The sequence below is a fragment of the Clinocottus analis genome, unplaced genomic scaffold (assembly GCF_023055335.1).
Source record: "Clinocottus analis isolate CAN_PGR_092001 unplaced genomic scaffold, fCliAna1.0.p SCAF_6, whole genome shotgun sequence".
NCBI lineage: Eukaryota > Metazoa > Chordata > Actinopteri > Perciformes > Cottidae > Clinocottus > Clinocottus analis.
In genome coordinates, this window is record NW_027176218.1 from 2,890,018 (window position 1) to 2,913,565 (window position 23,548).

General features: G+C 47.7%; 1 protein-coding gene across 14 annotated transcripts in view; it reads right to left on the reverse strand.

The window, feature by feature from the left end:
* LOC137803638 (unconventional myosin-IXAa-like) overlaps window positions 1-23,548 on the reverse strand; it is a 117,399-nt gene that overhangs the window by 67,290 nt on the left and 26,561 nt on the right. For 13 of the 14 annotated variants that reach the window (XM_068602297.1, XM_068602296.1, XM_068602305.1 and 10 more), the window contains exon 2: window positions 21,326-22,310. In XM_068602297.1, coding sequence (XP_068458398.1) covers window positions 21,326-22,243 — 918 coding nt within the window. In that variant the 5' untranslated portion in view covers window positions 22,244-22,310. Of the gene's footprint in view, window positions 1-21,325; window positions 22,311-23,548 lie in introns of those variants that run through there. The other variant, XM_068602302.1, reaches the window with a different exon arrangement.

A 23,548-nucleotide genomic window follows, 5' to 3' on the forward strand; every position in this document is an offset into this window, starting at 1 on the left:
GGTTGTAATGCTGGACGCTCTGCAGGAGGAGGGAGAGGGAGGAGGAGGAGGAGGGAGGAGGAGGAGGGAGGAGGAAAAGGTGCTTTTATGCTTTCATCAGTGCCAAAGTGTCTTTCAGCAAGGCAGCAAACCAGAGCTGCAACCCACAGGTGCTTTTATTGTGCGATTAATCGCTTCCTTAAACGACAAAATCCCACTATTGTGATTTTGTCGCAATGACACAAAACAGGGAAACGCATTAAATCCTCACATTTGAGAAGTTGCAACCCGTAAAACTATTTTTAAATAAGTTGGTTTTATAAAATTGTTCCCTGAACCTCTTCACTTAACCCTCGACTTCTCCGAGAGACAAAGTACTGCAACAGACCCGGAGCTCAACAATAAAGGACGCTGAACAATGTAAACAAAGCTAATCCATCATTTTACTGCCACGCCCCGAGACGGTTGCCCTCTCTCTCTCTCTCTCTCTCTCTCTCTCTCTCTCTCTCTCTCTCTCTCTCTCTCTCTCTCTCTCTCTCTCTCTCTCTCTCTCTCTCTCTCTCTCTCTCTCTCTCTCTCTCTCTCTCTCTCTCTCTCTCTCTCTCTCTCTCTCTCTCTGCTCCTTTTCCTTCCTGTAGCTCGGCTACACTTTCTAGGAAAAAAGGAAACAAGGGAGGGAGCAGGAAGTGAGGCGCAGTTACGTAAACGTGACAGGTCGCACACAGCGAAGGGGCCTCCTCCTCCTCCTCCTCCTCCTCTCCTCCTCCTCCTCCTCCTCCTCCTCCTCTTCCTCCTTCTCCTCCTCCTCCTCCTCCTCCTCCTCCTCTTCCTCCTCCTGCTGCATGTGTGGACAGGAGGAGAGCTCGTCTCGGCGAAGGAGAAACAAAGAAATAAGAGCAAACACTCACTAATATCTCAATAAAACACACACACACACAACAGTATTGTCTCCTGTTGTTTGCTTGCTACATTTGGTACGTAAGTAACGATGCCTTTCCTGCCCTTTGAGAACTGGAGGAAGAAGTTGAAGCCAAACTATGAGCAAATATTCAGATTATTCAGATTATATTAGTTGGACATTTTAGAAAAACAGGCGTATTGTCTTCACAGAGTTTCTGTACACATCCAGGATGTTCCTGCATGAATGCACAGCGTTCGTCACCAGCTCTTCGTCAGGGTCGCCCTTTCAACAGGAGCCCATTACTCCAGTCACACACGTTGACACACACACACACACACACACACACACACACACACACACACACACACACGAGTACCGCACATGCAAGGTAACACCTCTGCAGTGCATCTCTACTAAGAAAACACCACACACACACACACACACACACGATGTGTAAAAAGAGTCACACGTGTCTCTTTTGAGTCCTGGAGGGCGGAGACACAAAGTATCGCACGGCAAAACGCACAACTGTACGACTTTGTGAGGAGAATCACAGTTTAAAATATGTATCACACTGCGCACTAAAAGTCCACAATATCTGCAGCGTTACTAGATTCACTGAGTTACGTAATTCTACAGCAAAGACGTGAAACACGGTAATTAATAGTTAACGGTCAGAAGAAACATCGTGGTTTGTCTTCAAATAGTAACGCAACCACGTCAACAACACAACGCAACAGTGGAATTACTTTAAATGGAAAAGCGGACTTCCTGACACACGCGTAACGGCGTTCAATAACTTGTCCCTTGATATACTACGTCACTTTCAGCAAAAAAACCCCGAAAAGTACCCGTGGTTTGCAGGAATGTAGAATGCCGGCGTTTAATAAAACAAACATTTTTAGCCGACTTGGCGAGCGGCGAAGGCCCCGAATCAAAAGTGTGGTTTTATGTGTGGTATGCGTCTGAGACCACAAGCCACCGAGAGTAACTCCAACCGTAACCCTGAAACCAAGTCTGGAAACCCCAAACGGCTCTTTGAACACATGAGGAATGTCAAAAATGTCCTCACTTTCCCCCCAAAACAACGTCCCCAGCCTCAAGGTTTGACTTTTTTTTTTTAAAAGTTCCACGCACACAAAAATTCATCCCCACGCCGCACACCCAATCAAGTCCTCCAGGTCGGGGGGCGAAGGCCAGTTCACGCCTCCAGCTCGCACGCAGCCAAACACGACTGCACACGGGTCGAGAAGACGACAACACACACACACACACACACACACACACATTCTTGTGTCTCGCTCCATAAATGGCTGCTGTCACTACGGTGCTGGGGCCGCATCTGGATCCCATTGGCCTCAGGAAGGGCTGAACACGGAGGCCCAATAAAAGCCTCCTTCCACTGCACGGGACTGTCAACAGGCCCTCTGCACTGTCCACGAGGAGGGGGGGGGGGTGGGAGGAGGGGTGGGGTGGGGGGGGGGGGGGGGTGAGAAAGAGAGGGAGGTAGAAAAGAGAGGTGGGAGAGGTGGGAAGGGGAAAGGAGGAGGGAGGAATGTGAGATTGGAAAGAATTAAGGAGAGGAGATGAAGATAGAAAAGGGTAGAAATGGAGTCTCTCTCTCTGTGTGTGTGTGTGTGTGTGTGTGTGTGTGTGTGTGTGTGTGTGTGTGTGTGTGTGTGTCAGACAGACCCACTACCAGCTAACTGACCGCTAAACAGTGAGCGTCTGATTGGGGAAAGAAGTGGCTGCACGTATTGAACAGCGTGCGTCAGAGACAACACACGCAACTTTGTGGCTGCTAACGCTCACAGCTAACACACAAACCATTCAATCACTGCTGATACACCTGGTCAGACTAATCTAATCTAGATTAGCATCCCTACCTGAAGTAGAACCAAATACAGGTACTTTGTACGTTTTAATTCATCTATTTTTGACAGATTTTATTGTACACTCGCCAACTTTTTTTAAATTCGGGCCATTTTTTTCTGTTTTTTTCTGGCGCACACTTTTACAACGTGCTTCAAAACCGCAGGATGAAAAGCCGTCAGAGACACGGAGAGGCGCAGGTCTGTATTAACGAAACGTTCATCACTCGACCGGCTCTTAAGGACCGGCTCTGGATCAGCGTGAGCCGGTCCAAACCCCGCTGGCCTCCATCCAGCGCTCCAACGCGGCTAAGAGCCGTGACGCTGCACACACACACACACACACGTGTGTGACTGACAGGAAATGTAACTGCGCCTGCGAGGCGCTGTGGGAAAATCCCACGACCGACTGAGCTGAAGTGCTGAAGTGTTAATCCCTCGAGAGCCGGACTCCTACATGCTGCAGTGTGTGTGTGTGTGTGTGTGTGTGTGTGTGTGTGTGTGTGTGTGCGTGTGTGTGTGTGTGTGTGTGTAGCAGTGAGAGACGATTAATTTAGGGATTTGGGTGGGAGGAGCGCATGTGTAGTGTGTAGTGTGTAGTGTGTGTGTGTGTATGCCGTTTAGGAGTGTGAGTATGTCTGTGATTGTGTGTGTGTGTGTGTGTGACAGAGGTTTCAATTAGACTTTGTGTGTGTGTGTGTGTGTGTGTGTGTGTGTGTGTGTGTGTACGAGACCAAAACAGCTGTAAAGAGCAGGATTACACATCTGTATCTTCTGATTATTGTATTGATTATTACCAAACAAAATGTCTTCCTTTCTGTTAAATAAAAGGTATTTAAATAAAAACTTACTCAACACCTGAGGGCATCGATTTCTGCAACACAATCTTGCATTCTGTGAGTATGACATGCAGTTTGTAGAGATTCTTGTCTGTGTGTTTTGTGTGTACATGCTGGTGCTTTGTTGACTGCAGGTTTCTCAGAGGAAGGGAACACTGGTTCCAACCTCAGGCGTTTCCTCTCTCTCTCTCTCTCTCTCTCCTCCTCCTCTTCCTCCTCCACTTCGCTCTTAATTTCACTTCATTAACTCACTTCCGGAGGCCTCGGCGAGCTCCTTGTTGGATTTCCTCGACAGCAGCGCGTTCTCCGCGACAGTTTAAAAAACACACAACGCGAGTGAGTCATCGCGCGACTTCTTTGTCCGATGCAACGTTGAACACATCGGAGGAGCCGCTCAGAGCGGCTTCACTTGTGCCCAACTTGTCCCTCATGGCGTTACATTTTATTAACCTCCTCCAGCGGCAATTTTAAGCCCCAGCATGCCCCAATTCAGACAATATTTTGGCTTAAAATACGTAATATTTTTCCATTTTTGAACCGAACGACAGTTTTTTTTTACTGAAACTCCTTCCTAACAGACCAAGACTTTGTTTTATTGTGATTTTTGGTGCAGATTCTGATTATTTAGGTCCTAATCTTTCCAAAAAGGTGTCTTATTGACCGCTCCAGGAGGCATTTTTGGGGAATACGGCTCATATCATGCTCGATGTTCATAGTTATTATCAAAATATCTTTTAAAAGTGATTTTTTTTTTGTAGATATACATTTTTTTTTTACCAAGACTTTGCTGAACAAATACATACAATAAACACAAGTATTGGAATCAATTTGAGGTTCATACGATGACTCAAACGCAGGGAAAAGGAGGTCTGGAGACACAATTGGTTCCACAGTTTTCAACGGGTTAAAGGCTTTGTTGCTCTCCCCAGTTCAAGCTACAGTAGGCGATTTAGTTAAAAAGCATTTCGATAGCGGGGGTATGAAGGAATAAGTGCTGAGGAACCATGCAAGGAATGATAAAGCGCACACGTAATAAGTCTGCCAGGAGACGGAGTCGTACAGAGAGCCTCATCCATCACGTCGGGACCGTCTGAAAAGGTCAACGAAGATGAGAGAGGAAAGATCGCCACTTCAATCGCTCTCCATCTTAAGGTTTGTGGGCTGAAAACTAGAAGCTCGCCTCACTCTAAAAGCACCAAAACACATTAATCCCCACCAGCAGCGAGGCCGACTGACCTGATTCAAGAGAAACACACACACACACACACCTCACAGGCAGTGAGATGATGACACACACTCTGCAGCGTGGATGCTTTCATAGATGCTATGTGGCCTCCATGTATAAGTGATGGGACTGTTCTGAGGTCAGCGTTTCTCGCGCTACAGTCTGAGAAGTCGACTCAAGTGTCCGGACTCAACGCAAAGTACAGCCGGGGCTGATGGGAATGTTCCTGGCAAGTTACATAAATGTCGGAGCGAGACTTCGTCGTGAGAGGGACGTGGACGTCTGCACCAGATGTCACGGCGATCCATCAAATAGACATTTTGTCCAAAATTGTCATGACGTTCATCAACGTTCTCGCCAGGTATTTGGACGGCGTTTTGGACGCACATTGACGACCCCACACCCCGAAAAAAGCAGCCACGCGCAACTCAACGTGAGCCTGTGTGCACAAACACTAGGGGTCAGGGGGAAATTCAATACAGCATAGTATCGCAATATTTTGCATGGCGATATTGTATCGATACACTGAAGCCGAGTATCGATCTTTTATTTAATCAATTCTAAACGTTTTTGGTCCTAGAAGAGTAAAATCTATGTATTTTTTGTTGGCAAAGCTTCCCTTTGGGGGCAATTTGTGGTTGAAAAAAAGCTAATAAATCGCAATATATTAAAATATCGCGATAATATCATATCGAGACTTAATTATTGTGACGATGTCGTATCGTGGGACCTCTGGTGATTCCCAGCCCTAACAAACACCATGTCTAAAACACAAAGAACAGCAGCTTTAAGTTTCCATAGTCATGTCAGAGTTTAGCACAAATCCAGCTTTTAGATTCCCGATTCCTTCAAACACGCTGGATTTATCGCTCCGTTGGCTAACAAGTCCAGTTTCCAGGTTGGCCCCGTTGTCCGTCTCCAAAACCGTATTTCACAGTGTCCAAAAACACAAATAAATAACTCCGACTGTAACCGAGAGAGTCGACCCATCTGGCCATAACTCAGCGAGCGGCCGGGTCGAGAGCCAAAATGGCAGCGGGTCCCGTGGAATAATAACCGTCCCGATCTCTCCGCTATCGCGTTACCGAGGAGCCGGCGGACGAAAGAGAGCGAGGAAGTTGAATTAGTGCTGCGAGTTGGCATTTCCTCCTGTCTTATCTGTGTGCGTCTGGGGGGGAAAGCAACTGAAGCCACCTCAAGACAAACTCTTTCCTCTTCGTCCATCTGAGATAATCTGCCTTTTATTCTGGAAACTGAGAAGCCATTCATTCTTTTTCTTAAGTTTTTCTCATAATATGCCACGCCATCCCTCTCGCTGCCTTCCCCTTCGCCTCCTCGAGCCGCCTTCACTCCCGAGCTTTACTATCCTCCTTTCCTACCCCCTCCATCCTATCTCCTCGGCTCTCCTCCTGCCTTCCTTCAGGACGGTGCGTCGCTCTCCAAGCAGAAGGATTCTATTTTTACACCAGCCGGAAGCCGGCGGAGGCCACAAAAATGCCCGCGTGTAAGCCCAAAACCAACACACATTCCCTGCACACTCACACAAACAACAACACAAGCTCAGTAAAAAGAAAAAAAACAGTCCTCACAACACAGTCACACCGTTCATTATGAAGCAAATTACCATTAAACGTCTCAGGATGCTGCAAACTGCTGTTGGCAAACAACCGCGTCACGACGCTGCAGCGAAGGCATCCACGATGCTTTTAACGATGAGGCGGATGTCGAGGAACGTGTGAAACAGGCGTCTCAACACCTCAAGTCTCACAGGTTCAGACACATTAAAATATATATATCATACTGAAAGGTGACACCTCCTTTTCAATGAAATCTGCACATCGTTACTGCGATAAAATCGGCCAAAAGCAAGATCTTTCACGCTCACGAAGCTCAAAGTAGCTCAAAGTAGCTCAATATGTCACAATCAATGTCGCGTGGATTCATTAGCAATTGATCACGACGACAACGTCAGAACAAACCGGGAGAATTCATTCAGTCAGACTGAAGTGCCGCTTCATATTTCACTACGTTATTCGACTTTAAAAAAATCGCTGAAAAACCCGAAGACGTCGTCAGGAGCCGGGCTGGAGTCACACGGCTGAAATCAACGTCGCGCTATTATTTATTCATCCCTTTTTCTAATATTTACAAAAAAAGAGACCACCTGACAATATTACAAATGTTCAATAATGATACTAAACTGTGTTTTTTTGTTCCATAACGTCGGTTTTGTCAAATCAATAATAAAAAAAGGCCTAACTGACAGCTTTCGTAACATAATTAGACTCTGGCCTCTGCAACGCCCGCGGCGTTTTTCTCTCCTCGCCGTTAATCTGCGTGTCGGTGGTGTTCAGACTCCCTTCCTCCTTTCAACCTTCAACAAAAGGCAGCACCAACCAGATCCTCTCCTTCGGGTGTTTTCTTTCACAATAAAAGCCCCATAGATGTATAATATTCACCGGTGGGGGTGGAAGTATATTTAGCATTTCCGTATTGTTCGTTTGTTCGTCACGGCCGCCTTCCGAGTTTAAAGGCCTTTCATCTTCTGCAGATGACGGTTGTGTGATGACGCGCTCCGTCAATCTAAAAATCTGCAGAAGCAGAATCTCACATGCGCCTCACGTTACCTGGAAATGACCATTCAGCACATTTTACGGTCCCGTGACTTTAAAGTGACACTCGTCCGTCGTCCTGCTTGACCTTTTGACCCCCCCCCCATGGGAGCCGGGGCAGGGGCTTTTTTTTGGGATGAAGCCGCAGCTTGTTTAGTGTTTACTGGGAGGAAGCGGTTAACGGCGCCGACTGCAGCGAGCAGACCTGGACTATTAAACGCCTTAAAAGGATCTTGACGGAAGTCAGAGCTCCAAGGGCACTCAGACAGACGCACGCCTTCATACCGGTTGTTTACAAGGTGAGCCAGCTGCAGAGGGAGTGGATATATATATATATATATATATATATATATATATATATATATATATATATATATATATATCTGAGGGGCTGCGGAGACGGTAAATTCTGTCGGCATAAACAGCCTCATCTCAATTTCAATAAACCCCCCGAAACTGGGGCACTTGGGAGCTGGCTCGCTTGAAAATGACTCTCTCGCTCTCTATTATTTAAGTGAAGATTTCATCCTTCGTCTCTCATCTCCTCCTCCTCCTCCTCCTCTCTTCCTTTACTCTCCTCTTGTGCCCCCCGGTGCTGTACGAGGGCCGGGTGGGAAGCAGAGGAGATGAAGGACGGGAGGCAGGAGCGCTTTCATCCTCTTCCCTCTGAAGGGCTGTTGCATCGTGGGAGGGGGAGAGACACCACGCGAGCGGCTGCAGTGATGCAGCGGACGCATGAATCAGATGTGAACGCCGCAGACGGACCTTTGCGAGGCTTTAACGTCATGTTTGAACGTTCTACTGATGCGGGACGACGACCAGAATGAAGGTTGCGGTGATGGAGACGGGTCATTTTAAGCATTCGGGAGATGCTTCCTGCTTTGAAGGAACACCTCACGTACAGTATGAGAATCAGCACATTGATTTAAAACTTTGTTTTCCGAGCACGGTGAAGGGAAATTCAAGAGTCTTGGTGAATTGATCTCAATGAGGACAACGTTGCACAACCTTTTTATACAGTTTTGTTGTTCAACGTCGACATTTACTTCAATCCATCAAGGCTTTCCTCTGTTTTTTAGACTCTGGAGGTTCTCTTGTGTGTATGTGTGTGTGTGTCCATGTGTGCGTGTGTGTGTGTGTGTGTGTGGGGGTGGATGAAAAGACGGGGAGCGGCCGCTGGAAGTTTAAACTTGTTCCCAGGCCGAGTCTGCCAGCTGATGCTTTGGTTTGTCATTTTGTTGTGTGTACACACACACACACACACCCACACACAGACACACACACACACATACACACATATACACACACACACACACACACACGCAGCAGGCGGCGCTCTCAATGGCACATCTGCAGCATTCAGCCCGTCATGTGTGTATTTACCCACAAGCAGCCCGCCTTTCATTTCGATGGCGGCCTGAACGGGGCTGCACTTTGTGCGGTTGCCGGTCGGGTTTGTGTTGCGTTGCGTTGAAGACGCAGACCTGTTGAAACCTGGCAGGACGGGGCCTCGCGTTTCACGGGCTCAAACGCGTCAAAGAAGTCGTGTGAGCTCGCACAAAGACGCCGCTCAGGACTCACAAAAGATGCTCACAGACAAAGAGCCGAGCGACATGTCTATTTATCACTGGACTCACACGGCAACCGGGTGTGCGGTGCGGCTAAAAGCACGCTAACGATTAGCATTAGTTATCTCGCTGTTGGGGAACTACTTTCTGCTGATGAAATAGTCCTTATGGACGCCGTTTATCGTGTTTATAGAGTTACAGAGGAGCTCTTCCTGGAGAGGGATTTATCTTGTTGGTCTCTAAAAGCCTGTTGGCTCCACTTCCATATTTAGTGTACACACACACACACACACACACACACACACACACACACACGAGACGGCATCAGGATGCGTCCGATTCGGCTCAGCAGCTCATTTACAGATCGATGCCTCTGCACGTGAAAGGATCAATACGCAGAGTGTAATCAGAGACTACGGCAGAGTTACACGACACCGTCCGTCCTTTTGTTCCAAAACCGATAATCCTAAAGAGAAGATATGGAAAAAAACAAAAACTGTGACTCAGCTTGCCCCCTCTCTCCTTTGTGTTTTCAAAAAGGCTGCTTACAGGTTGGATATGGTTCTCAGGCCTCACACATGATGCTATTTCTGTGACACTTTACGCTGCTGTCGTGCTCCGAGGTAAACGTTCCCCAGAAAGACACAAACAGAACCTCCATTTGTTTGCTTTGCGGACTTAAAATAACTCTTCAAAAGAGGAGGCGGGTCACGACCGCTGAACACAGAGAGAAAAGGTAACGAGCAGAAAGCCGGCAGATGGAGGAATGAAAAGGAAGAAACACAGATTATGACAGATGTTCGGCGTCGATGGAGACGTGATTAGATTCCAATCTGATTGATGACAGTCTAGTTAACGGATCACTAACGCAGATCTCGTTTGCTCGATCGCTCGCGTCCTCGCTGACGACCTCGCTGACGACCTCGCTGACGACCTCGTGGCTGAAATGTGATCTGCGTCTGATGACACGACGTAAAGAGGCTCAGATTAAATCAGGACCCGTTTGGACTGTCAAGGTCCTGTTAAGGTCCTCCTGTTAGGAGGAGGAGGAGGAGAAAGAGGAGGAGGAGGAGGAGGAGGAGGAGGAGGAGGAGGAGAAGGAGGAGGAGAAGGAGGAGGAAGAGGAGAAGAAGAAGGAGAAGGTGAAAAGGAAAAGGAAAAAGGAGAAGGAGAAGAAGAGGAAGAAGGAGAAGAAGAAGAAGAAGAAGAAGAAGAAGAAGAAGAAGGAAAAGGAGAAGGTGAAAAGGAAAAGGAAAAAGGAGTAGGAGAAGAAGAAAAAGAAGAAGAAGAAGAAGAAGGGGAGAAGGAGGAGGAGGAGGAGGAGAAGGAAAAGAAGGGGAATAAGAAGAGGAAAAAGAACAAGAAGAAGAAGGAGAAAAGGAAAAAGAAGAAGGAGAAAGAGGAAAAGGAGGAGAAGAAGAAAAAGGAGAAGAGGAAAAAAGAAGGAGAAAAAGAAGAGGAAAAAGAAGGAGAAGAGGAAGAGGAAAAAAGAAGTAGAAGAAGAAGAGGAAAAAGAAGGAGAAGAAGGAGAAGAGGAAAAAAGAAGCAGAAAAAGAAGAAGAGGAAGAAGAAGAGGAAAAAGAAGGAGAGGAAAAAGAAGGAGAAGAGGAAGAGGAAAAAAAAGGAGAAGAAGGAGAAGAGGAAGAGGAAAAAAGAAGTAGAAAAAGAAGGAGAAGAAGAAGAGGAAAAAAAAGGAGAAGAAGGAGAAGAGAAAAAAAGTTGAAGAAGAAGAAGAAGAAGAAGAAGAAGAAGAAGTGGCTTCTTCTCATACTATCTGATCAGAGACTTCAGAGTCACTGCACTGAGAGAGTACATGAATGCAAGAATATCTAGTTTATTCTAGTTTAATCTTGTTTTATTCTTCTATAAAGGCAAAACCTTCACCTGCTTTGCAGCATTATACCTGAAAGTTACATTTCAAACCACTCAAAGACGCATGAAGGGTTCTGCCTTCACGGCCTCAGAGCGGTTCAAGCGGACGCTTCACGTCGAGTGAATGTGGAAACGCTCAGTTTGATGACTCACACATCAAAACTCAAGCTGCAGAAGAGGAACTGCGAGCATCTCAGACATAAAACAAAGCAGCAGACGCCGATCAAACACTTAAAACACTGAACCAAAAACCACCACCGGTGCTTGCAGAGAGCAGAAGAAGAAGAAAAAAAAAAAAACACCACAACTTTGCTTCGCCGATACCGCGCCGGACGCGCTCGAGTACATCGTGTGCAGCCGGCTGCTCTGCGGGGATAAGCCCAGTTGAACTGAGCTTCCTGAGAGAAGGAAAAGCGAGAAAGACGGCATGAGAAGGAGACGGGGGATAATCCGCCCCAACAGATGTTTTGGAAACGCATCGGAGAAGAGCGTCGCTGCCCAGAGGACACGGATTATCGGGGGTGGAGGTGCTAACGGGAACGTAGCGCGGCCTCCGAGGTGGGCCAGCGCTGCAGCGTAGTGTACGAGAAGAAGTATTCTGGGCTGCTGTGATCGTGACGGGCGCTAACTTTACCAGCTAGCGAAGTTAGTAGCGCGCGTTGCCTGGAGTTTGTGAGCCTTGTTTGTGATGTTTCGATGTCATTTTTCATCCAGTTGTCTTTCCGAGGGTTGAAAACTTGCCGTATTGTAAAAAAAAAAAAAAGTACCACAAAAGGGGTTTTACAGGTGAAATGTAAAAGTAGTCAGGAGCTTTCTTTGCAACGCGTCTGCTCGCTACATGCTCTAACCGGAAGTCCCGAGAATGCAAAAGTATGACGTTTTTTACTCCGAAATAGGGACGTTCGACCAAAAAGGAAGCGGCCCACATTCGAACTTCGGCATCTGCGGCTAAAAGAAAGATGAATGGGAGCTAATGTGGCTGCTAGCCGAGGGACGCGGCGGCGGTGGCGGCGGCGGCGGCGAGGGGGGAAAGTGCTCTGCGATACAACCGGAGGAGGCCAAGCGTGATGGCAGAGAGCTTTCGGTCGTCTTGTTGTGATTTTAAAAAAGGTCCGCGGACGCTCTCGGGCCGCGGGGAGAGCGTCTCCGCTGAGAGCTCCGAGCGCTAACACGTTCTGACAGGCGCAGAGGTTAGCGTCACACACACACAGAAACACACACACAGTAGTAAGCGTACACAGTAGCAGTGGGAGGTCGAGTGTGGAATAAAAGCAGCTCACACCGGCTCGAGTGGAGGTGCTTTTGAAAACCTGCCTCCCCGACCCCTCCACTTCGTCACATGCGTTGCGATTTTGGTGGTTTTGGGTTCACAGCCGCCGCGTGATTAGCGTTCAGTGGCAGCGGCTACGTGCGCATGCTACATGGGATTTAAAAGCTTTAAAAAGCGAGTCGTTGTGGTCCGTGGTGCCGGGTTAGCTTCTCAAGCCCTTGACCCACTTAATGATACACGGGCCTTTGAGCACACACACGCAGACACACACGCAGACACACACATTTTTCAAAAAACAGGGGGCCCACGGCACTACCTGGAGCCATCTATCAGCCACAGGAGACAGGTCTTGTCCCTGAAGGCCTGGTTAAGAGCAGAGGGGTTGTGTTTGTGTGTGTGTGTGTGTGTGTGTGTGTGTAAGGGGGGGGGGGCATCTGGATGGGAACCATCTGGTGAAGAGAATGGAGGAGGATGAGGGGGGCGGGGCTTCTAATGCAGCAGACAGGGAGGCAGGTCTGCGGGCCACACCGCCAGAACAAAGACCGGCTGTAATCTGGTCGCCCTTTCGGTCCGTCTGACCCCCCTCCCTTTCCCCCCTTCCCCCCTTCCCCCTTCCCAGGATGCAGCGGCACACAGCTGGGGTCAGTCCTCAAAGCCTCGGTCGCTCGCCGGGGAGGATTTGAGGCACGGGTGCACGCCCGTCACGCGAGAGCCCGGAGGTCAGCCGCAAGGTCACGAGAGCGACCACTACGAGAACTAACGTGCAAATAGAAATGAACCAACAAACGAGTCCAAGATGTGGAACTTGTTTACAGTGTTGTTCTTTTCAGGGGGTCATTTGGCATTTAACCTTTTGGAAACCGTGCACAAAAATGTCATGTCCCAGCATGCCCCATTCAGACAATCTTTTGGCATAAAATACGTAATCTTTCAATTTTTGAACCGGACGAGACTGTTTTTCGACTGAAACTCCTTCGTAACAGGCTAAGGTTTTGTTTTATTGTGATTTTTGTTGCAGATTACGATTCTTTAGGTCCTAATCTTTCCAAAAAGGTGTCTTATTGACCGCTTCAAGAGGCATTTTTGGGGGAATCTGGCTCATATTATGCCGGATGTTCATAGATACGATCAAAATACGACGACTCAAACACGGGAAAAGGAGCTCTGGAGCCAAAATTGGTTCCACAGTTTTCAACGGGTTCAGATTTATTCCGGCATTTACTAGAAACAGTGCAGCCAAGTTGCCAGTTCAATGAGGTAAAAAACAAACCCCAAAAAAAAGAAAGAAAAAAAAGAGTCCTGAAGTCCGGGGGGAAGCCAACGTGTCCATCAACAGCCGTGGACCTTGACTCAGACGACGTCTCGAGGTAAATAATGTCTGTTTCCCACGCAGAGCGTGGAGGTTTCTGGATAAACGCTTTATCCTTTTCAGATTTACGAGTCTGCGTGCAAGTCTGTCCGCCTTACGTCAGAAACAAGAACGAGATGATCGTCTTTCTTTATCGTTGATGATCCAACGTGATGTCAAAGGGATCTTTGCTTCCAGTCCGAGGACGTCTGAGCGGTTTGAGCTCCAGAGGACAGAACCAGCTGTTGAATAACTTCATACTTTTAACTCCCATTGGTTTCTATGCTCTGCTCTTAGTCAGATTACCTGTAAGACATTAATCCTTCTTTTATGCAGGTTAGCTTTAACTGTCAGAGTGACAACAAGGGTGTATTATCAGCTCGAGGAAACACCGTCTGTAAACACTCCCATTGACTGGAAAAATGTCTGACTTGATGAGCGAGTGTGTCGTCTAAAACCAGGGAATTATTGAGGATTAGTCGCACTGAAAGACAAACGTCCAACGGACAATAATTAAAGGAAAAGGTTGACGAACAAACACAACAATACTTCAACTGGTCCGAGTGAAGATGGACATTTTTTTTTAATGGTTTCTAAAACTTTTAGTTTTACTTTTAATTAAAAAAAACATTTCTTAAACAGCTGGCCACGTTTCAGCAAAAGCTACACAAACTAGAGTAAATAGAACGTATGTTGGGGACTACTTTCAGTGGCGGATTAATACACATTTGGTGCTCGAGTGAATATTTACGGCAACATCCAGTAAACATGTGACTGTAAATATGACAATATTTGTTAGTCGCATCAATTCCTTGTTGGTTTTGGTCTTTTCACAGGATGAAATGCACAAAGTATCACCAGACTTGTACTTCAGTCACTGCCAAAAAGGATAAAGCTGACCTTCAGACTCTGCTGCAGGAGAGAGTAAAACCCAAAATGTGTTAGTTAGCCGATGTGTTTTTGGTTGGATGCCTGAAACGAGGCCTGTGGTCAACACAAGCTTAGTGGCACAAAACACATCCGTAAATTACACACTTGTGAGTGTTGTGGCTAAATGAAACAACAAAACGGCATCACGCCGACGACTCCGCCTTCACAGCCTCGCTGCCTTTCCTCGCAGTCATGTGACCGTGGAGGAGCTCCTCTACATGAAGTCATGTGACCGTGGAGGAGCTCCTCTACATGAAGTCATGTGACCGTGGAGGAGCTCCTCTACATGAAGTCATGTGACCGTGGAGGAGCTCCTCTACATGAAGTCATGTGACCGTGGAGGAGCTCCTCTACATGAAGTCATGTGACCGTGGAGGAGCTCCTCTACATGAAGTCATGTGACCGTGATGGAGCTCCTCTACATGAAGTCATGTGACCGTGGAGGAGCTCCTCTACATGAAGTCATGTGACCGTGGTGGAGCTCCTCTACATGAAGTCATGTGACGGTGATGGAGCTCCTCTACATGAAGTCATGTGACCGTGATGGAGCTCCTCTATAAGCTAGCATGAAGTCATGTGACCTGATGGAGCTCCTCTATAAGCTAGCATGAAGTCATGTGACCGTGATGGAGCTCCTCTATAAGCTAGCATGAAGTCATGTGACCTGATGGAGCTCCTCTATAAGCTAGCATGAAGTCATGTGACCGTGGTGCAACGTGAGCTTTTACATTTCAGTCGATTGCGTTCCCGCTCGAGAGCATCCTTCATCTGTGAAGATCATCTCGCTGAACAAAACGTGTAATCATCATAAACGTTTTCTTTGCTTTGGCTCTTTGTCAAGAGGAACAAGAGCGACGCTGACTCTCCCCGACTAAAAGACTAAACGTCATCCCTGCAGCACTCTATTAAATTCAAACATTTCCTGTAAGTCCGGATCTGGAACAATCAAACACAGTAAAACGTCCCTCAGTATGTGTGTGTGTGTGTGTGTGTGTGTGTGTGTGTGTGTGTATATTTAGTTGTCTGAAACTCAATCGCGTGCCGCGTTGAAAGCCGGGGACGAAACGAGCGCATCCTTTCCCGTCAGCCCACCAGCTGTCTTCCCGTCGGCGCTCTCGTGCCGTGCGGTCACGTCTCTGCTGTCGCGCCGCTCAGGACGCGGCTCGCATTACACACAACGGCACTTACCGGCCATCTGCGGTGCGGTTTATTAAAAAGCTCCTCTTCTTTTTTTTTTCCCCCGTGACAGCGAGCGGTTCCAGCGGGGCGATCTGTAAGCGCACGTTGAACAATGTCAGAGGACGCCCCCCCCCCCCGATGGCGTGTTGTGATGCTGACCGCCCCGCCGGGCGCGCTTTGTTTTCTGAGAAGCGGCCCGGTGGCTACAAAGGACGCAGTGTGAGCAGAGAAAAGGTCACGGGATCGATTCCCGCAGGCCTCAAGAGACGGTGGTGGTCGTCGATCGGGACAATAAAGCTCTGTGTGTCGCATCGACTCTCCTCGCTGTCACACACACACACACACACACAGACACGCGCACATGTGTGTGTGTCTGTGTGTGTGTGTATGCAACGAGGTGAAAAAACAATTCTCTTGAAAACAAAACGAATTAGAAGTCGGGGAAGGTATCGCGGCCAAAATCCATACGAGGGTCTAAGTATAGCGAGCGGAGATGAAACGATTAAATCGATTGGGAGAAAATTTTCCGAGTAACAAAAATGATTGATAATCGTTAAAGTCGCTTTCAAGGACATCCAGCGGACGTGTCTCTGCCTCTCAGTCGGGGTAATTTACTGCTTCTCTCGGTCTCACGTGATCGTAAGTTGAATATTCACTTTTGGACTGCGTGCCGGGACAAAAAGGAAATCGACTTGGGAGTTTAGACATGAAAGCAAACAACGAATCAAGGAAACGACGACGAGAAGAACAGCGATACTTGCGGGCCCGCGAGTAAGAATTTACAACGTTCGCATTATCGACGTCTGAGGTCGGAGCCGTGGGTTCGATTCCCTGCCGGCGAGCTCTACGGAGGCCTGGGACAGAGTTCGGCCTGCGATGCCGTCGAGGACAGGTGGACGGATGCAGAGGTGAAGAGGACGCCGGGTCGCGCTCTTCCTCTTCATTCTGTCACGTTCACTGGAAAAGAGGCGGGGCTTCTTTGATCCCTCCCTCCCCCTTCTCCTCTGAGCAGGAAGAAGCGTTCACCGTTAAATCAAAATGTGAAAACTGATGGAGAAGAAGAACTGAAGGAATAAATCCCCCATCACCCTTTTTGGGGGGTTTTGACTCAAAGCCCCGCCCCCGTGGGGCCGTTTAACATCCGCTTATCACGTTTAAATTGTGTGCCCATCAAATATGCGAAATATAATTGATTTAGAATATTTACAAAGAACAAGGGTTTAAAGAAATAATAATATTCCACCCGCCTGCAGGTTTCTCCTCCCTCCCTTCCTTCCACGCAGTCGGCAGTAAGCTTCTTAAGCGGATCCAAGATGAAATGGCTTTTCGGCGTCGACAGGCGGGGAACAGGAACGTTCTCCACCGCGCGTTCTCCCCGAGACGCGTTCCCCCTTTCCTGTCTCAGGCCGTCGTTCTCGACCTCGATGCCGTGAAAGTCTTCGCTTGTTTCTACGAAGACCAGCCGCATTGTTTCACTCGCTCTCTCTTATTGTAGGGCGGTTTTAAAAAGCAGCAAAATGAACCGTTGTCAACCAACGGCGGCACAATTAATCACAATTTTATGGAAAACGCGACATGGCCGACTGTAATTTTCAAATTGTAGGAGATTCCAAAGACTTAAGAAAACAGTAATAATAATAATAATAATTATGCTCATTTGTTTTGCAATGAAAATGAGAATGATATGATTTTAATATTGCAAATCATATAGCGATTGCAATATATCATATTTAAATCGAGAGAAAAAAAATCGATACGGCATAGTATCGCGATATTTTGCGTGGCGATATTGTATCGATAAACTGAAGCCGAGCACCGATCTTTTATGTATTCAATTCTAAACGTTTTTGGTCCTAGAACAGTACAATCAACTTATTTTTTGTACACGCAGCTTTCCTTTGGGGAAAAAAAAAGCTAATAAATCACAATATATCGCAATAATATCGTATCTGGACTTAAGTATGGTGACTGTATCGTGAGACCTCTGGTGATTCCCACCCCTGATGGAGTTAATACTTCATCAGGAGTGACGCGAGGCCACGCTGACCTCGTCCTTGCCGACCTCGTACTTGCAGCCTGACTCACATTCGAACTCTCACGCGGCTTCAGTGCAGCGGCGGCAGCATCTGGCCGAGGCGAATGGTTCTGTAATTGGCATTACAACTTGTGGAAACCAAAGAATTTTGGCTGGGTTCAACTCGGCAGCCTCGTTTCTTGGCTGGCGGTAAACTTTTTTCTTTCTTTCTTTTTTTTTTTTTAGAGCTGCTTCTTTCTCAAAAGAAACACACCAGGCCCCCCGGGGCGGCGGGGGTAGGGGGGGTGTAATGTCTCCAGCATCCAGCTGTTGTTCGTGGGGTGCGAACAGAGCATTAAAGTGGACGTCACGTTCAGCTGCCGGGGGGAGTGTTGGAAACGCTCCAGCACGCGGGAGAACAGTTGATGGAGTGTGTTGTTTTTAGTGTGCGAGCAGCAGCTGGATGAGGACGAGAGTCACAAGTTCAGCATGATGTCGTCACTTTGACACGCAATTTTTTTCACATTATTGTCCGATTATCCTATTAGGTTAAAAAGCAGCAGGTTAAATGTACATGGCCGGTCAAGTTGAAGCTTTGACGTCCATGTGTGTCCAAAATGTCGTCATTTTTTGTGTGTGAGATTGTCGTAATTAGCATATAAATTCTCGAGTAATGTGTTTTGTGAGGTCACCGTGACCTTTGACCTACAAATTCAATTCAGTTTATTTTGAGTCCAGGAGACGGTTTGATCTAAGTTTCAAGAAATCGTCACACCGATGTGACCGATGCGAGCTCGCAGTTCATTTGACCTTTGACCCTGAAAAGTGAAGCCAATGTGGAAGTGCTACGTAAAATATGTATTTCCTGCTAAATAGTATATTTTTAGTGATTATTTATCACTCTACTCTGCCTACACTGTGAAATTTCCTTAACAGTGCTACAAAATTGTGGCTCTAGAAAAACGTTTTTCCTTATTTTTCGACCAACACAAATAAAACAGAAGCATTTTTATACCAAACCGTCAAATTCTCGACGAGACAACAAGTAAAAGACGCGAAACAAACGCAACAAAAGGAGAACAAACGTTCCCGCCCTCATAACCCGTCTCTGTGACGTCTCGACTGCGCACTTTGTTTTCTCCCACCTCGGTCAGGGCAGGTGATGGATGAGGAAGTGATTACATGGGACACACACACACACACACACACACACACAGGCCACAGTATCTGGTTCCTCAGAAAGAAACGTTCCTCTATCGGTGTTATTATCAAAAACAAGCCTCTCAGTGCTCCAACGGTGCTGTGGCCTCGGGCACCTGGCAGGTATTCAGTCACGCGGCGTCAAAACCATCAACGTGCAGAGAAGTGCAACAGCGTGTCCGCGTGACTGCCAGGTTCACCCGCAGAAATGTGGACAAACGCCAAAAATACCAGTCATTTTCAACGCATGTAACACATCCGTCGTTTGTTATCTAGCAAGAAAATCTCTAGCATGTACGGCAGAGCGTTTAAACCGTCCGCTTGCAAAGCTTCCTTTTCTGCAGGACCTTTTTTCGTTCTTTACGAAACGCAAAAGCAGCTGCTCTGACACGCTTCTTCCCCCCGGATGCAGCGAAGGAGGTCCAACATTTGATTCATGCTCTCCAGATGATAAACTGCCGGGTTCGCCCCGCACACGGGACGCACACGGGACGCACACGGGACGCACACGGCGTCAACGCACACCCGTTCGTCCTGACAGGAAGCTGCGCGCTGCAGGACAAAATGGTCGCCCAGATAACCCCACACACACACTGCTCTCCGAGTCATATTCATGAACCTGAAGAGAACATGTCGCCCTTGAGTGGACCTTCTAAAAAAAAAAAAACAAAAAAAACATGAAATTCCCAATGAAATTCCATAATCCATAATCCATTATTGATTCATAATCCAGGGCGGATTAGTCGACATTCCATTCTATTTTTTTTTTTTTCCATCAATGCAGAGATTGGATTCACGGTTTCTGGGTCAAATGAAATGTACATAAGAGTCATATGTGGTAAAGCCGGCGGATGAAGCGAGGCTTCCCGCCGCGTGGAGGCATTCCGGCGTCAGATGGACATTTTCTATAATCCATTTCATGCCTCGTCTCACGAGCCGACATTCCCACACCGGAGAAATAACCCGCTGACTTCTCTTCGGATTTCAATCGGGCTTTTGTCACCTACGTTCAGCCGGGCTCCGGCTTGCTGCCACGCAGGGATTCGTTGAGAAAACACACGTGGCAGATACAGGAGAATATTTCAGAGCTATATTTAGCAACAACACGTGATGACCTTTCTTGACCTTAAGCTCCTGCTTCTGTCTTTTGCTTTCTGTCTTTCGCTATGAAAACGTTCCCATCTTCCACACCGACGCGTGAAGAGAACACACACCATGTGCACACACCCCACGAAGCGCGATCGGTAGTATGAAGTCACATTTTATCTCAGTCCCTCTCACATTTTGCAGAGAGGGACTCAAAAAACGATAATAGAGAATGTGGTATTAGACATTTATTTACATGTATCTACCATTTAATTCATATATTCCACTGCTTTTGTGAACCTAAGACATTTAGTGAACCAATTTCAAGCGCCAAAACATTTTGTCCAAATGAGCAAAGTTAAGTTTTTACGAGAGAGTTGAAGAATTTCGAAAATCAACGTTCAATTTTTCATGTTTAGCGCCATATTATCTCTTCCCACTTGTGCCTGAGGACAACGGTGCCTCATTGTGTAGAGAGCTGAGATTATTCTGCAAATCTTGACATACAACACATGGGTCTGCATCATATGCAAGTGCCTTTAAAAAAAAAAATGGTGAATTAAAAAAATTATGTAAAAATCGAGGAAATGACCTCAGATCCCAGTTAACAAACCATCTGAACAATTTAGTCTTTAGGTGTTAACGTCTGACTCTTTTCCACTAAATGGTTTCAGGAATTAATCTCCGGATCTGAACTCAGGACCGCCATTGTTTCACTTCCTGAGTTCGCTGGAAGGCTCGTGGGCGACTCAGCCTCACTGCCCTCAGTCTGAAAGTCACTTCCAATGGAAGACGCTGGCGTGAAGCTACGAACCTACAGAGCTGAGCCTCGACTTCTCTATCAGCTGTCCAAAGACGCGCCCGTCTGCTTTTGTTTCACCCCCCGTTCGTCTACATCTACTCGAGGTGGGAATCACCAGAGCTCCCACGATACGATATCGTCGCGATACGATATTATCACGATACTGCGATACGTTGAGTATTGCGATATAGTGCCACCCGCAAATTGTCCCCAAAGGAATATTTTGTGGACAAAAAATACATTTCATTGTATTATTCGAGGACCAAAAACATAATACAACAATAAAAGATCGATACTTGGCTTCCATGTATCGATACAATATCACCACGCAAAATATCGCGATACTATGCCGTATCGATTTTTTCCCCCTCCCCTAACGTTTACGAGCGCTTGAGCAACACAATGTGACGGGGTCCTTTTGTTGCTTTTGCCGGTCGCAGGGCAAACAAAGCTTTACAGTCATACCAGTCCCTTCTGGTAAAGTGCACTCAAAGCTCAGATGTACAACAATGGGTTCGTCATTCATCTGTTCCTTCATGAAATATCCACGTTAAGACAGACAGACCAACACAGGCACAACCGCATCATCTGGAACATCAGTTCAGGGTCTTAAATGTCGGGTTTCTTACCTCCAACACGGGCCCGGCCCCCAGGATGATCTGCTCCACCCCGCTGGCGAACCCCTTCTGGCTGAGTGCCGTCAGGTGGTGGATGAGGAAGTTGGTGCTCTGGGTCTTCCCAGAGCCGCTCTCCCCGGATATGACTATGCACTGGTTCTTCCGTCGCTGCAGCATGGCGTGATACGCCACGTCCGCCACGGCGTAAATGTGGGGCTCCAGCTTCCCCAGCGTGTGGTTGTCGTACAATTTCACGTACTTGGGATTGTAGATGGGCAGGAACTGAAAGGGGTTAATCACGATGAGGATACTCCCGATGTAGGTGTAGATCTTCTCCTGGCGGAAATGTGCGCGGAGGCTCTCCAGGATGGTGCGCTCCGTCAGCTCCGGGAGAGCGCAGAGGTCGGACGGCGGGTCGCCCCCCGCCGGCTGGGGGAGGAAACCCCGTTCCACCATGCGCCGGCGCTCCTCGGTCACCCGCAGCCACATCTGCAGGCTGCCGCCGTAATGGATGGACCCGTCCAGGTTCTTCTCGCGCAGGAGGAAGCGGTAGTCGTCGCCGCTGCCCAGGCCGCCGCGGTTCTCCAGGGCGCTGCGCGGCCACAGCATCATCCGCTGCACGGGGCAGTCGCCGGGGTTCAGGATCCACTCCTCGCCGCCGAACTCCTTGACCTCGGCCAGCACGTAGCACTTGGTGCGGTCCAGGCGCAGCCGCTCGATGAGGCACTCGATGGCCTCGGCCGCCGTGGTGTTCTTGCGGGCGCTGACGGGGCAGTAGATGGTGCCCTCGGCCAGCGCGCCCGGGTAGACGCGCAGGGCGAACTCCTGGTCCTCCAGGCGCCGCCGCATGCTGCCGCCGCCGCCGCACGCGGAGGCCGCGTTGGCGCCGCTGCTAGCGTAGCTGCTGCAGCCGCCATCTTGTAAGCTCATGGCGGCGCAGCAGGTCCCATCAGCACACCGCTCTCTGGGCCCGGAGGACTGGATCAGGACATCCCAACTGGAAGAGAAGGGGAAAGAGACGGGAAGAGGTCAAAGGAGGAGGGGTTCAAATGAGGAATTTGCGGTTTCCAGACATCGGTTCGTCTCCTCTGGCTTTTTCCAGCACATTGAGTCACGTTGGGGGTCAGTAGAGTCACGGCGATGTCATCCGTCCCGCCACGACTCAATAGGCTTTCTGTTTTTTTGGATCGTAAAGGGGTCGACTATCACGCACAACAGAGCCGCATGAGAGCGAGTCAACGAGGGAGACGGGAACCGATAGCTATTCAAAACAATGAGGAACAGTAGCGGCTTCATGAATTTAAAAGGCTACCCGCCAGCTTATCACAGCCACAAACCCTGAGTGTGTGTGTGTGTGTATATGTGTGTGTGCTCATGTGATAATCCAAGGGCTCTAGCCGTGTGCCAAGATTAACAGCTGCCACCTTCCACACAAAAGTGGCTGTAATGAGAGCACAATGGTTTAATTCACCACTTCCCTGTTGATAGTGAACACAGCACTCCACTCACACACTCACACACACACACACACACACACACACACTCACACACACCTACACACTACTTCCAGTTTCACAGACTACAAAAGGTGCAAATGTGATGTGTGACAAAAAGATAAACAGTAAATGACTGTTAAATAAGTGCGTGGTACTTGTGCACTGTGTGTAGCAATGGTTCTACACACTTCTACACACTGATGTTTGACGTACAAATGGTTGTTAATCTCACTGAACTGTCAGAAAATTCTATTGCTTTTAATTTAAACGATAAAATGCTGCGAAACCGGACTGAAATTAAACTCAAGTGACTATTTAACGCCCTTATTAGGCAGCTTAAGCGTTCCAGACATAATTATTATTAAGTCGGTCAAATGTCCTGATTTAATAGTTGATATAATCACGTTTTTGGATGCTTTGAAATTCAGCCCATTTAATTAGGTCTCTCTGTTTTGTGTTGAAACCAATGTACACACACACACACACACGCGACACGCTAATTATATCCTAAACCAGAGGACAGGGAATAACAACGTCAGTGTTTTCTTTACTCAATTATGTTTATTGCTTGTTGAGAGTAATATCATTAGGAAACCATTACGCTGACATGACGTGCTGTTCTACTGCGTCATGACTGAATGCGTGAGAGGAGAGACAAAAATAAAATAACCGGACGATGAATACGAGTCGCGATAACATCCCAAAATGTCTAAACAAGGACTCGATTCATCTTTTTTTT